This window comes from Hypanus sabinus, chromosome 26 (assembly GCF_030144855.1).
Source record: "Hypanus sabinus isolate sHypSab1 chromosome 26, sHypSab1.hap1, whole genome shotgun sequence".
Taxonomy (NCBI): Eukaryota; Metazoa; Chordata; class Chondrichthyes; order Myliobatiformes; family Dasyatidae; genus Hypanus; species Hypanus sabinus.
In genome coordinates this window covers 37,071,560-37,086,886 of record NC_082731.1, presented here as the reverse complement: position 1 = coordinate 37,086,886, position 15,327 = coordinate 37,071,560, and the positions used below count along the sequence as shown (strand labels likewise).

General features: G+C 51.7%; 1 protein-coding gene across 1 annotated transcript in view; it reads right to left on the bottom strand.

Moving 5' to 3' along the window:
* The window catches only part of LOC132381453 (thymus-specific serine protease), a 31,084-nt gene extending 15,999 nt beyond the window's left edge, over window positions 1-15,085 (bottom strand). Inside the window, exons 1-6 of the mRNA XM_059950872.1 lie at window positions 14,944-15,085; window positions 7,832-8,019; window positions 6,015-6,114; window positions 4,060-4,189; window positions 3,337-3,460; window positions 1,773-1,850 (exon numbers count right to left, since the gene is read on the bottom strand). Of these exons, the coding sequence (XP_059806855.1) occupies window positions 1,773-1,850; window positions 3,337-3,460; window positions 4,060-4,189; window positions 6,015-6,114; window positions 7,832-8,019; window positions 14,944-15,058 (735 nt within the window). The 5' untranslated portion in view covers window positions 15,059-15,085. The remainder of the gene's footprint in view (window positions 1-1,772; window positions 1,851-3,336; window positions 3,461-4,059; window positions 4,190-6,014; window positions 6,115-7,831; window positions 8,020-14,943) is intronic.
* Between the last annotated feature and the right edge of the window lie 242 nt (window positions 15,086-15,327).

The following is a 15,327-nucleotide window of genomic DNA, read 5'->3' as shown; positions in this document are numbered from 1 at the left end:
ATTCCCTGACGGATCAGGGGAAGGGTTCGTGGGAACTCCCCCCTCATTCCCTGACTGATCAGGGGAAGGGTTCGTGGGAACTCCCCCCTCATTCCCTGACTGATCAGGGGAAGGGATCGTGGGAACTCCCCCCTCATTCCCTGACGGATCAGGGGAAGGGATCATGGGAACTCTTCCCCCTTCATTCCCTGACGGATCAGGGGAAGGGATCGTGGGAACTCCCCCCTCATTCCCTGACGGATCAGCGGAAGGGATCATGGGAAGTCTCCTCTCATTCCTATTCAGATCAGGGGAAGGGATCGTGGGAACTCCCCCCTCATTCCCTGACGGATCAGGGGAAGGGATCGTGGGAACTCCCCCCTCATTCCCTGACTGATCAGGGGAAGGGATCGTGGGAACTCCCCCCTCATTCCCTGACTGATCAGGGGAAGGAATCGTGGGAACTCCCCCCTCATTCCCTGACGGATCAGGGGAAGGGATCATGGGAACTCTTCCCCCTTCATTCCCTGATGGATCAGGGGAAGGGATCGTGGGAACTCCCCCTTCATTCCCTGACGGATCAGGGGAAGGGATCGTGGGAACTCTCCCTTCATTCCCTGACGGATCAGGGGAAGGGATCGTGGGAACTCTTCCCCCTTCATTCCCTGACGGATCAGGGGAAGGGATCGTGGGAACTCCCCCCTCATTCCCTGACGGATCAGGGGAAGGGATCGTGGGAACTCTTCCCCCTTCATTCCCTGACGGATCAGGGGAAGGGATCGTGGGAACTCTTCCCCCTTCATTCCCTGACGGATCAGGGGAAGGGATCGTGGGAACTCCCCCCTCATTCCCTGACGGATCAGGGGAAGGGATCGTGGGAACTCCCCCCTCATTCCCTGACGGATCAGGGGAAGGGATCGTGGGAACTCTTCCCCCTTCATTCCCTGACGGATCAGGGGAAGGGATCGTGGGAACTCCCCCCTCATTCCCTAACAGATCAGGGAAAGGGATCGTGGGAACTCTCCTCTCATTCCCTAACGGATCAGGGGAAGGGATCGTGGGAACTCCCCCCTCATTCCCTGACGGATCAGGGGAAGGGATCGTGGGAACTCCCCCCTCATTCCCTGACGGATCAGGGGAAGGGATCGTGGGAACTCCCCCCTCATTCCCTGACGGATCAGGGGAAGGGATCGTGGGAACTCCCCCCTCATTCCCTGACGGATCAGGGGAAGGGATCGTGGGAACTCCCCCCTCATTCCCTGACGGATCAGGGGAAGGGATCGTGGGAACTCCCCCCTCATTCCCTGACGGATCAGGGGAAGGGATCGTGGGAACTCCCCCCTCATTCCCTGACGGATCAGGGGAAGGGATCGTGGGAACTCTCCTCTCATTCCCTAACAGATCAGGGAAAGGGATCGTGGGAACTCTCCTCTCATTCCCTAACGGATCAGGGGAAGGGATCGTGGGAACTCCCCCCTCATTCCCTGACGGATCAGGGGAAGGGATCGTGGGAACTCCCCCCTCATTCCCTGACGGATCAGGGGAAGGGATCGTGGGAACTCCCCCCTCATTCCCTGACGGATCAGGGGAAGGGATCGTGGGAACTCCCCCCTCATTCCCTGACGGATCAGGGGAAGGGATCGTGGGAACTCCCCCCTCATTCCCTGACGGATCAGGGGAAGGGATCGTGGGAACTCCCCCCTCATTCCCTGACGGATCAGGGGAAGGGATCGTGGGAACTCTCCTCTCATTCCCTGACGGATCAGGGAAAGGGATTGTGGGAGCTCTTTTACCTTGTTGTAGGAGGTGAAGTCCAGCTGGGCCCGGACAGGAGCAGACGAGGCAATAGCAGCATAAACCAGGTGAGGGAACTAGAGCAAAGACGGGAGCAAAGACAAATAAATCACACCAGCCCCCTTGAGGCAATAGCTGATGCCACGCCCGTCCCTCCAGTCTCCCCCCCACCCCCAAAGACCCCAAGCTTTCGTTGGGCAGCCTTGGGTTTCTTCCACCTCCCAGACCCACCCAGCACCGGGCAGGCAGCCCTCGGGCGTTAGAGCATACACCTAGTTATTTAGCCCTCGTCCCGTCACCGAGGGTGGCAGGGAGCCCAGTCAGTTACCCGGAGCGATTGCACAAGGGGTGACCACGTCAGAAGCAATCTCGGTCTGAAACTCACAAACAGTGCAGGCATTACAATAAATAATAAACAGGACAATAGGGCAGTAAGGTGTCAGTCCAGGCTCTGGGTATTGAGGAGTCTAATAGTTTGGGGGAAAAAACTGTTAGATAGTCTGGTCGTGAGAGCCCGAATGCTTCGGGGCCTCTTCCCAGACGGCAGGAGGGAGAAGAGATTGTATGAGGGGTGTGTGGGGTCCTTCATAATGCTGTTTCCTTTGTGGATGCAGCGTGTAGTGTAAATGTCCGTGATGGTGGGAAGAGACACCCCGATGATCTTCTCTGCTGACCTCACTATCCTCTGCAGGGTCTTGCGATCCGAGACGGTGCAATTCCCGAACCAGACAGTGATGCAGCTGCTCAGGATGCTCTCAGTACAACCCCTGTAGAATGTGATGAGGATGGGGGGTGGGAAATGGACTTTCCGCAGCCTTCGCAGAAAGCCGAGACACTGCTGGGCTTTCTTTGCTATGGAGCTGGTGTTGAGGGACCAGGTGAGATTCTCCGCCAGGTGAACACCAAGGAATTTGGTGCTCTTAACGATCTCTACTGAGAAGCCATTAATGTTCAGCGGGGAGTGGTCGCTCTGTGCCCTCCTGAAGTCAACAACCATCTCTTTTCCCTTATTAAAGGGGGAGAGAGCCTGTGGTATCTCGAATACCGGGTGAATGAGTTGTCTTTGGAGTACTGCTAGTCTGGGTCTTTATTGATGCTTTGCTGCATGAGTGAGTGCTCGGTGGGTGGGGGGGCCGATGCTTTTGCTGGTGGGGGAGGGGGGATTGTTGCTTATGTATATGAGGGGGGAGCTGGGGCGGGCAATTTGAGGTTCTAACATTTCACTGCTCTGTTTTCGCAGATGGTTGTGAAGAAAAAGAATTTCAGGGCGTATATCATATACATTCCCCTGACATCAAATGCACCTTCGAAACCTTTGGATTTCTTTGGGGGGGGGGGGGGGGTGACGAATATGGGGAATTCTTTGCCACAGACGGGTGTGCAGGCCAAGTCACCGGGTACATCTCAGGTGGGGGGTTGACAGGTCCCTGATTAAACAGGGCGTCCAAGGTTATAGAGAGAAGACAGGAGAGCGGGGTCGAGGCGGGGGTAAATAAGTCGGCCATGACGGAATGGCAGAGCAGAGTCGACGGGCCGAATGGCCTGATTCCCGGTCCTCCTCACCTTCAGTCGGAACCACGCGGAGAGCGAGCCCGGATAGGAGCCCCCAAAGCAGATCCAAGTGTTGCGTCTTGTCAGATTGTACCTCTGCGAAATGAAGGCATGGAGGGTGGCCAGGTCAGCCAGCCTGCGCGGGGAAGGGAGCAGAGTCAGGGAAATCCGGGATAACGCCCCAAAATTAAAAAAAATAAAGCAAAGCCACAACACCGAGTCTCTAGCTCAGCTTCCAGCTGACCGGAACTTCAGTTGCAACAATAAGATGACACAAGAGCAGTGGTTCGGGTAAACCGGGTGGCCTCCAGCAGAGGAGAGAGGCAGAGGCCGCTCGGGAAGGGTTCCAGGGGCTCTGGCCGCCAACGGCGGGGCGACGGTGGTGGCGGGTCGGGAAGCACAGAGCTTGTGGACAGCTTCAGGATTGGAAAGGAAAATTTTTAAAAAAGACAAGATCAGGAAACAGACCAGCGGCATTGTGCTTAGTGCGCCATTTCCTGCGGGGGGGGGGGGGGGCGAGAGAAATAGGAAGCACCCTGTTTGAGCAAGAGGAACGAGACGGGGACGGGCAGAAGCTGTGGAGAGAGGGTGCCTGAGAGCAGTTTGAACACACACAGATTCTTCATTAGTGAGGGTGTCGAAGGTTATGAGAAAGCAGTAGAATGGAGCTGGGGGGGGGGGGGGGTTAATGAACAAGCCGCGATCCCACGCCCCGGCGCGTCCCGCCAGACTCACGCCTGCTGACTGCTCAGGAACTGGAGGTTCTGCTCGGCCAGTCCGTCCGGGTTGATGCTGGCTCCGTAGAATCGGTGCTCCGCCGAGACCAGCAGCGCCCGGTACTTGCGCGCCAGCTCCACGTGCTCGCCTGCGGGAAAGGAAACGTGGCAGGAGGCGGGAACGGCGAGTCCCAGCCAGCGTGGCCGGGGGAGGGAGGAGACGGCCCCCCCACCCAGACATCTGCACCGGGAGACCAGCAACTCCGTAGTGAAGACCAGGGACCGCGCAACGAAAGGGGGCGGGTGGGAAGTGCCACCATTCAGGGCCAGAACTAGGAACTCTCACCAGTGAGAGGCACGGCCCGTCTGAGATGTCGAGTTTTCGTTTTTGATGGACTCTAGATCATGATCTCTTTGAAGGCTTTGCTACTGCTGGCATAGTTGTGGGGGGGTGTAGTTGGTGCTTTCGTTGGAGCAAGTGGGGGTGGAGAAGGGCAGGGGTTGATGCTTTTGTCGCTGCTTGTGGGGGGGGGGGCTTTGGGGTTCTAATGTTTTCTGCCGTTCATTTTTTTTGGGGTTTTTTTTGTTTTGTGGATGTCTGTGAAGAGTAAGAATTTCAGGTCGTATACTGTAAACATCCTCCGATATTAAACTGAGCCTTTGAATGCGCAGAGAGAAAAGAACAGAGGGTTAGTAAATTAAAGGGAAGGCATTTCTTTTCTTGTCACCCACTGGTTAAAAAAGGTCTCAGACCTTTACTCTTTAAATCGTAGAGATATGGTGAAATTAACCAGACTTAGGTTGGGGCATTGTGGGCTAAACTATTAATTAAAGGTAATAGGAAGACATCCTGCTGGATTATGTGACTATGGTAGTCCAGAGACAGTTCAGCATGTTTTGTTGAGTTGTAATCGATATCAAATTGAGAGAAGCATAGTGTTCAAGAGGCTGTCTGACTTAAATGTATTTTGTTTTTCCGTTAAATCTTTGGCCACCAAGAGAACCACCATCTGACTGAAAAGTTCATAGCAACACACACAAAATGCCGGTGGAACACAGCAGGCCAGGCAGCATCTACAGGGAGAAGCGCTGTCGATGTTAACAACACACACAAAATGCTGGTAGAACACAGCAGGCCAGGCAGCATCTACAGGGAGAAGCACTGTCGACGTTAACAACAACACACACAAAATGCTGTTGGACCACAGCAGGCCAGGCAGCATCTACAGGGAGAAGCACTGTCAACGTTAACAACAACACACACAAAATGCTGGTGGAACACAGCAGGCCAGGCAGCATCTATAGGGAGAAGCACTGTCAACGTTAACAACAACACACACAAAATGCTGGTGGAACACAGCAGGCCAGGCAGCATCTATAGGGAGAAGCACTGTCAACGTTAACAACAACACACACAAAATGCTGGTGGAACACAGCAGGCCAGGCAGCATCTATAGGGAGAAGCACTGTCAACGTTAACAACAACACACACAAAATGCTGGTGGAACACAGCAGGCCAGGCAGCATCTATAGGGAGAAGCACTGTCAACGTTAACAACAACACACACAAAATGCTGGTGGAACACAGCAGGCCAGGCAGCGTCTATAGAGAGAAGCACTGTCGACATTAACAACAACACACACAAAATGCTGGTGGAACACAGCAGGCCAGACAGCATCTATAGGGAAAAGCACTGTCGATGTTTCGGGCCAGGACCCTTCATCAGGAAAAGTTTATAATTCTGTTTCTACGTGTGACTAGTGTATACGCAAGAACTTGAGTCTCTTGAAACTCTAACTAATTATATATCCTGCAGAGGGCAGTAATACCCCTAGATGCATCTACACTGCTGGAAATAGAAGAGGGTTAGTATAAGATTAGCACAAATGAGTGGGTGGCGCTGATGAGGTGGTCCGATAGCGAGGGGCAACGAAAATCCTCCTGCCGACCCACCTGCTCATGCAGAACCGTACCTGCTAATACAGAGAAGACTGTCAGGGCCCCCTCGCCACCGATATACAGGAACACCGGACCCTCTTTTGGCTCCCACAGCTCAGTGTTCACCCAGTATCTCTGCGGGGCAAAGGTACAGCGGTTAAAGGGCACGTCCAACATAGGCCCCCAAGAAGTGTGCCGGGCATCCCCTCCAGTTCCCCGTTCAAAGCGATGCTAAGGAGGCTGCAGGGGTATACAAACAAAGCTCACCCGGGAACAATTTATCAAGTCAGACGTCAGGAACTAGCTGAAGAGAACATCTTTAAACTTAGAAAGTGACCTGATAGGTGATCAAAGTAGATTTATTATCAATGTATACTACCCTGAGATTCGCTGTCTTGCAGGCGTTCCCAGCAGGACAGAGAAACGATCGAATAGTTGTTGGGATGGGAGTGCACTACCAGCAGCAAGGCAAGGGTTAAGACACTGTCCAGGCAAGGATAGTTTACAGATGGGGTGCAGTCAGCCCTGGCAAGTGAAGCCTCGGAGAGATCATAATCAGGTTTAATACCACAGGCTGATGTCAGAAATGTGTTGTCATACAGCAGCGGTACATTTAACATAGAAATCTACAGCACGTTACAGGCCCTTCGGCCCACAATGTTGTGCTGACCATGTAACCTACGCTAGAAGCTGCCTAGAATTTCCCTAGTGCATCACCCTCTATTTTTCTAAGCTCCATGTCCCTATCTAAGAATCTCTTTAAAGACCCTATCGTATCCCCCTCCACCACCGTCGCCGGCAGCCCATTCCACGCACTCACCACTCTGTGTGAAAAACTTACCCCCGACATGCCTAATCTTAAAACTATGCCCCCTTGAATCAGCCGTTTCAGCCCTGGGAAAAAGCCTCTGACCATCCACTCGATCAATGCCTCTCATCATCTTGTACACCTCTATCAGGTCACCTCTCATCCTCCGTCGCTCCGAGGTGAAAAGGCTGAGTTCACTCAACCTATTCTCAATCCAGGCAACATCCTCGTAAATCTCCTCTGCACTCTTTCTATAGTATCCATTATATAATTTCACTACATAATAATAAAAATTAAATTAAAATTGAATTAAAGCACGTGTGTATGTGTGCATATTGGTATATGTGTACATACATAAATATAGCACATACATAATTATAAACAGTCCCTATAAAAAGTATTCACCCTCCTTGCAAGTTTTCATGATTTATTGTTTTACAACATTGAATCACAGTGGATTTAATTTGGCTTTTTTGTAAGTGATCAACCAAAGACTCTTATAGGTCAGTTAAATTTCTACTGGTCAGTTACTTTAATTCTGAAATATTACTGGACTTTAATGTGGAGATTCTTCTGACTGTTATACCCGTATTATTGTAGTGTGATGGATAATGCAAATAGGGTGTTTGAACAAATACAAAGTTATCAGCTGTCCATATCCAACTAGAGAATTCTGTATAAAGATGTAATTTCTCTGCTCAGACTTCAGAACAGTGTGGGTGACAGGGGCCACATTAAATAAAGTGCGCCTGAGGAACGAGTGGGTGTTCGCACAAGTCGGTGAAAAAGCAAGACGCTGGTATTCAAAGTTGACTTTCGAAGTGACCGTGGAAATGAAAGGCCAGTGATAGAGCCGATAGGAAATTCAGCAAGGAGTTCCTTCACTTGGAGCAAGCGGGCAGAACTCAGCCCTCTTTGAGTTGGGGGAAAATGGCAGAGCAACTCAGAGACCAGTTCAGCCGAGTGGCTCCTTTCAGTGTCAGGAATCGGGAGCAGGGCCGAGCAGCAAAACAGAAGCACAGAGCACGTCCCGACTGCACCCACCTGCTTGTAAGTGGCATTATTCCGCCTGTTGAAGTGATCTAGCGGCTGCTGGAAGAACTCCTCGCTGGGCACCAGACGGTCACCGCTGCCCACGGCTACGAAGGACTTCCACCTCTCCAGCAGGTACTTCTGGGCTCTCTGCTCCCGGGACTCCAGAACCTTCTGCTTCATCAGCCACATGTTCCTCCCTTAGAAAGCCAGCAGTGACAGAGGTTAATGAAAAACTCAGCGCACTGGAAATCTGACAGAAAATGCTGGGAAGAATATGGCGGTCAGGCGGCAGAATTACAATTCAGATCCTTTGTCAGGTTCCTTATTTGGGTTTATTCAACTTAAGTCATTCCGACTACTTATCAACCCTGAGAAAAATTAACCTCGTTTCTCTCTCCACAGATGCTGCCTGACCTGCTGAGCACTTTTAGCAAAGGTTCAAAGTAGATTTATTATCGGGAGGAAGGGTGGGGGGGATTAGTGCTTCTGCTGCTAGCTGTGTGATGGGAGGGGAGAGTGTCTTCGGAGATTTGGATGTTCCTATCATTCATTCTATGGGGTTCATTTTGTTTTGTGGATGCCTGTGAAGAGCAAGAATTTCAGGGTGTATGCTGTATCCATTCTCTGATATTAAAGATTCAAAAACTTTATTGTCATTCCAACCGTACATCAGCTCTGCAGGGCAGAATGAGACAGTGTTTCCCAGGGGCAAGTGCAATCATAACATAACAAACACTAAATAGTAAACACAACAATAAATAGTAAAACACAACAGCCACATGTCGGTTAAAATCAAGTTATAAGTGTCCAGTGCAAGTTAAAAGTGTCCAAAGCAGAGTCAGGTAGATTGAACCACTCGAACGTACATACAAGTCACCGTGAGGTTACTTTCTTGCAGGCATCCACAGTAGGGCAGAGAAATACAACAGAGGCAATGGTAAAACTACACAGGCTGACGAAACTACAACCTGAAGACAAACCGTCCAAGTAAAGAAAATAAATCAATAATAGAGAACATGAGTTGTGGAATCCTTGAAAGTGAGTCTGTAGGCCATGCAATCAGAGGCGAGTGAAGTTACCCACGCCAGTTCGGAGGGTGATAACTGTTCCTGAACCTGGCGGTGTGGGATTTGAGTCCTTCCCGATGGCAGCAGTGAGCAGAGAGCACAGCCTGGATGGGTGGTGGGGGGGGCCTCGTTGGATGCTGCTTTCCTGCAGTAACGCTCCTTGCCGAAATGCTCAACAGTGGGGAGGGCTCCTTTGTCAGCGATGGACTGTACTGTACCACTGTGTAGGCTCTTCCGCTCTTGGGGCATCGGTGTTTCCGTACCCGACCACGATGCAACCCCTTTCAAAGGATTGGATTCCAATCTTCATAGGGCCACCCCACCCCCTCCGCCTACCTGCCTGTCCTTTCAATACAATGGGATGTTAAGCTCCCAACTATGATCTCCTTTCAGCCAGGACTCGGAGATGCCCGCAACCGTGTACCCCCCAAGTCTCCAACTGCGCTACAAGATCCGCCCTATTCCCTACACTGCGTGCATTCAATCACAACATCTTCGCTCGCCCTTCTCAATTCTGGCTCCCTGTTTACACTTTAACTCATCTCACTGTCTGCAATGTTTCCCTGTCATCTGCCCGCCCTTCCTCATAGCCTCAAGGATATTGGTTCCCCTTGGGCTCAGGTGCAAACCCCTCCTTTTTGCACAGAAGAGATCCCAACGATCCAGAAATCAGAAAGCTTGCCCCCTATACCAATTCTTCAGCCACCTTCCAAACCGTTCTATTCTTACCCTCACTGACCCGTGGCACAGGCAGCAATCCAGAGATTACCACCCTGGAAGTCCTGCTCTTCAGCTTTCTACCTAGCTCCCCAAATCCTTTCTTCAGGACCCCCTCCAAAAAAACATTCCACGACTTCCAGCCGTTCAGCCTTCGGAAAACCAGGACCCGATCCGAGACATCCCCGACCCCGGCACCTGGGACGATCCGGGTGTCTATTTCACATCAACAGGATCAGCTTTCTGCTCCTCGGATTATGGAATGCCCTACCACTCCTCTCCCCACCCCCCCCCAACCCTTCCCTTCAATATACTCGCCACAACTGGGATGCTGACTCAGTCATTTCCTGGAACGGCCGAGTCAGCAGCTGAACGAGTATACTCTTCGCCACAGCCGAGTTGCTGACTCAGCCATTCCCTGGAACGGCCGAGTCAGCAGCTGAACGAGTATACTCTTCGCCGCAGCCGAGTCATTTCTGGGAACTCCAGGCTGACTGTCACGGGATTTCTGCAGCCTGACCGTTCAGCCCGCAATCACTGCCACAACAGAGCCTCAGACAGGGCCAGAGGGAGTACGGAAACAGACAGGGGACTAGACGCTTCATAAACTGGGGGGGGGGGGGGGGGGGTCGCTTCGTCGAGCAGCTCTTCACCATCCACTGGGGGGGGGTTCCCGAGGGCTTGTCAATCTATGACCTTCTCTCGTGTGAAGAAGAGGCCACCTTCACGGTGAAGGAGCAACACCTTGTATTTCTGTTGTCCTGTGCAGGTCTGTAGTCTAGTGCAGTTTTTATGTTTTACGTAGTCTAGTGCAGTTTTTATGTTGTTTATGTAGTCTAGTGTAGCCTTGTGCTGTCTCACATAGTCTAGTGCAGTTTTTATGTTTTACATAGTCTAGTGCAGTTTTTATGTTGTTTTACGTAGTCTAGTGCAGTTTTTATGTTGTTTTACGTAGTCTAGTGTAGCCGTCTGCTGTCTCACATAGTCTAGTGTAGTTTTGTGTTGTTTCATGTGGCACCAGGGTCCTGGAGGAATGTTGTTTTATTTTTATTGTGTACCGTACCAGCAGCATATGGTCAAAATGACAATAAACTTGACTATTTCACCTGGTACCCCCCCCCCCCCACCACAACTTTCTGGTGAAGAAAATTCTCCCCCCCCCCACTCTTCCTCTATTCCCCCCTTGTACCTCTTCTCACCTCCCCCGGGTCACCTCCTTCCCTTTCTCCTATTGGCCACTCTCCGCTCAATAGACAATAGGCGCAGAAGTAGACCATTCAGCCCTTCGAGCCTGCACCGCCATTTTGAGATCATGGCTGATCAATTCCTATCAATACCCGGTTCCTGCCTTGTCCCCATATCCCTTGATTCCCCTATCCATTATACCTATCTAGCTCCTTCTTGAAAGCATCCAGAGAATTGGCCTCCACCATCTTCCGAGGCAGTGCATTCCAGACACCCACAACTGTCTGGGAGAAGAAGTTTTTCCTTAACTCTGTCCTAAATGACCTACCGCTTATTCTCAAACCATGCCCTCTGGTACTGGACTCTCCCAGCATCTGGAACATATTTCCTACCTCTATCTTGTGCAATCCCTCAATAATCTTATATGTTTCAATCAGAGCCCCTCTCAATCTCCTTAATTCCAGCGTGTACAAGCCCAATCTCTCCAATCTCTCTGCGTAAGACAGTCCCGACATCCCAGGAATTAACCTCATGAATCTATGCTGCACTTCCTCTACAGCCAGGATGTCCTTCCTTAACCCTGGAGACGAAAACTGTACACAATACTCCAGATGTGGTCTCACCAGGGCTCGGTACAAATGCAAGAGGATTTCCTTGCTCTTGTACTCAATTCCCTTTGTAATAAAGGCCAACATTCCATTAGCCTTTTTCACTGCCTGCTGCACTTGCTCGTTCACCTTCAATGACTGATGAACAAGGACTCCTAGATCTCTTTGTATTTCTCCCTTAACTAACTCTACACTGTTCAGATAATAATCTGCCTTCCTGTTCTTAATCCCAAAGTGGATAACCTCACACTTATTCACATTAAATGTCATCTGCCAAGTATCTGCCCACTCACCCAGCCTATCCAAGTCTCCCTGAATTCTCCTAACATCCTCATCACATGTCACACTGCCACCCAGCTTAGTATCATCAGCAAACTTGCTGATGTTATTCTCAATGCCTTCATCTAAATCATTGACTTAAATCATAAACAGCTGTAGTCCCAATACCGAGCCCTGTGGCACCCCACTGGTCACCACCTGCCATTCCGAGAAACACCCATTCACCGTTACCCTTTGCTTTCTATCTGCCAACCAGTTTTCTATCCATGTCAATGTCTTCCCCCCAATGCCTTCTGAAAATCGAGGCACACTACATCCACTGAATCTCCCCCGTCTAACTTCCTGGTTACATCCTCGAAAAACTCCAACAGATTAGTCAAGCATGATTTACCCTTGGTAAATCCTTGCTGGATCGGCCCAATCCTATCACTGCTATCTAGACATGCCACTATTTCATCTTTAATAATGGACTCTAGCATCTTCCCCACCACCAATGTCAAGCAGACAGGTCGATAGTTCTCCGTTTTCTCCCTCCCTCCTTTCTTAAAAAGTGGGATAACATTATCTCCTATTAGATTCCCTCTTCTCCAGCCCTTGACCGTTCCCATCCACCTGGCTTCACCCATCCTGCTAGCCTGTCTCACCCCTCCCCAAACTTTTTTATTCTGGCATCTTCCCCCTTCCCTCTCAGTCCTGAGGAAGGGCCTCGGCCCAAAATGTCGGCAGTTTACTCTTTCCCATAAACGGATCCTGACCTGACCTCCAGCATTTTGTTGTGTTCAGTAAGGAAATAAGTCTGGTTTCCAAAATGCTGAAGTTGTTAAAGAGGGGTGGGGGGAGGATGTGCTGGGGATTGGACGAAGGAAGCAGCTACGCCCCCCACCCCCACCTCCCTGGATCCCCAACAAGTCCATGCAGGCAAGACGGCATCTCAAGCCAGACCAGTTGAGACCTGCCAGCGAGTATGGCAGCATAGCACCAAGCCCAGTTCCTTGTCCGTAGCCCAGACCCTCGTGATCTCGTCCCTGGGCAGCTGAGGGGAAGTGACAGACCACGTCCCAATGTCCACCGCCCCCCTCCCCCTCAATCTACACCAGCCTCCGGGCTCCCCAACGTCGAAAAGGCTTTTCGAAGGGAGTCCCAGGCCCGGTGTTAGGAGGGGGGGGAGGGGAGGGGACACGCTGCAGACCAAAAGCCATGTAAAGCCACCACCCCCAGGGGGCAGGGCAGGGGATTTCCTGACTACATCAATAAACGTGCGCTCCTACAGCACCTTGTAAATTCCGAACACAAGCGACTCAGCGGGTGCTGGAAATCTCGAGCAACGCTCGCAACAGGCTGGAGGACTCAGCAGGCCAGGCAGCCTCTACGGAGGGGAATAAAGGGTCGACGTTTCCGGTCGAGACCCTGCATCAAACCTAACCTTGCGCATTCTGAAGGGCAGTTCATTGGCTATAACGTTCGGGGCCAACGACTGGCCCCACAGAGCGATGAAGCAGGTGATTGAAAGGGCCGGGAACAAAGCCTGGGTCCGAGAGACCCCCAGCTCTTCACCTCACAGTCTCAGCCAAGAGACCAAACCTTCGTACAGGGAGCACTCTCCTGGCATCTCAGTGAAACAAAAAGAACCGGCGACTGCAGAAAGCTCCGCCACCTTTCCCACTCAGGCACCTTCCCCCTTCCCAGTCCCGAGGAAGGGTCTCGGCCAGACGTCCATTTCCTGCCTGTCCTGCTCAGCTCCTCCAGGGTTTTGTGACAAGAGAAAATCTGCCGATGCTGGAAAGCCAAGCAACACACACACACAAAATGCCGGAGGAACTCAGCAGGCCGGGCAGCGTCTATGGAGAAGAGTGAACAGTCAACAATTTGGGCCAAGGCCCATCGTCAGGGCTGGAGGGGAAAAAACGATGAGGAGTCCGAGTTAGAAGGTTTGGAGGGGAGGGGAACCACAAGGTGACTGGTGAAACTGGGAGGAGTGAAGTAACGAGCTGGGGAGTTGATTGGTGAAAGAGATAAAGGGCTGGAGAAGGGAGAATCTGATAGGAGAGGACAGAAGACCATGGAAGAAAGGGGGAGGAAGGAGCCCAGAGGGAGGTGATGGGCGGGTAAGGAGATAAGATGAGAGGGGGAAAGGGGGATGGGGATTGGGGGATGGGGTTACCAGAAGTTCGAGAAATCTATGTTCATGCCATCAGGTTGGAGGCTACCCAGACAGAATACAAAGTGTTGCTCCTCCGCCCTGAGTGTGGCCTAGTCACGACAGTAGAGTTGGACATGGACTGTCGTGCACTGGGAGACGGCCTCGCCGGGCGCCGATACCAGACAAAGCGTGCTCTCCCGGCGGCCCCCCACTCCCATTCCCAAAAGTCCATCCATGATTTGAGGGGTGACCTGTTTGACAGATACTCCGGGGTCCCATTGGTACGTTTACCATACTAAAACAAAATCCGGTAAACTATTTGAAAACAAACTTCTAGTGAACCCGCAAAGTTAGCGGAGCTGATCCCACTACTCTGATTGGTCCGCTGGACCCCAACTTTCTAAATACGTACAGAGATTGGTCACGAGACTCAAGACCACCTGATCACGTGATTGACTCGGCACGGACGGTCCAAACATCCAGTAATGAACTAGATCAACACAGCAACTTTTTTTTTATGCCTTTACTTCCAAGAGCTGATTTGTAAAAATTGAACCTGGTTTCGAAGAGACCCGGGAATCCGGCCCATTTCCCCCACTCCCGCATCCACAGGAGCTGCCCACACCCCTGTCCGCTGCCCCGGAGAATCTGTATCCCTCAGCAGACCCAGAGGCACAGCCTGTGGAGCCCCGGAGACCCGGGTTCGGTGTGTGTGGAGTTCGCCCGTTCGCCCCCGTAACGTGTTGGGCTTCCTCCCCCCATCCCAAAGAGGTGGGGAGGGGTCAGTGGATTACCTGGTCGCTGCTAATTGCCCCGAACGCGTCGGTCAGTGGCAGAATCTTAGGGTTGAAAATGTGGGGAGAAACAAACTGAATTGATATAAATGGAGTTTGGAGCGCAGGTGGGCCAAATCCGCGCTGTATATTCCCCTCGACCACCCCAATCGCCAGCCCATTAACTCGTTACAGCTCACGGACAGTGGGGGGGGGGGGGGTTAACTCTTCTTCACCTTCCTGGAAACTTTCAGCAAGTAGGCTAACTTTGCTTTCGCTCCTTCTCACAATCCTGGGCACAGACCTCAACCGGGCGAGCCCGCAGCTGCCCCACCTCCCCGCCGCCTCTCACCTCCGAGTGCCAGCTCCAAGCCGAGCCCGGACAGAAACACAAACAGCAGCGAGAGCGACGCCATCCTCGCCCCCAGACCGACAGATCGGTACCTGAAACCCGGCAGCCCGATCATGTGACGCGAGGCCGGGCTGCGCCCAAGTCCCGCCCACGCTCCGACGCCATTGGTCACGAGTCGGACCCTTCCTAATTTCTCATTGGCTCGTAATTACTAGGCAGATTTTATGTGAGAAAGGTTTGGAACCAGATTTGGCATCAGCGGCGCATGTCGTGAAATTTATTAACTTTGCAGCAGCGGTACAGTGAAATAAGTGACAATAGGAGTGACAAATAAAACTAATTGCAGTAAATATATAATAGTTATAGCTAAACAGAAATAAGTAG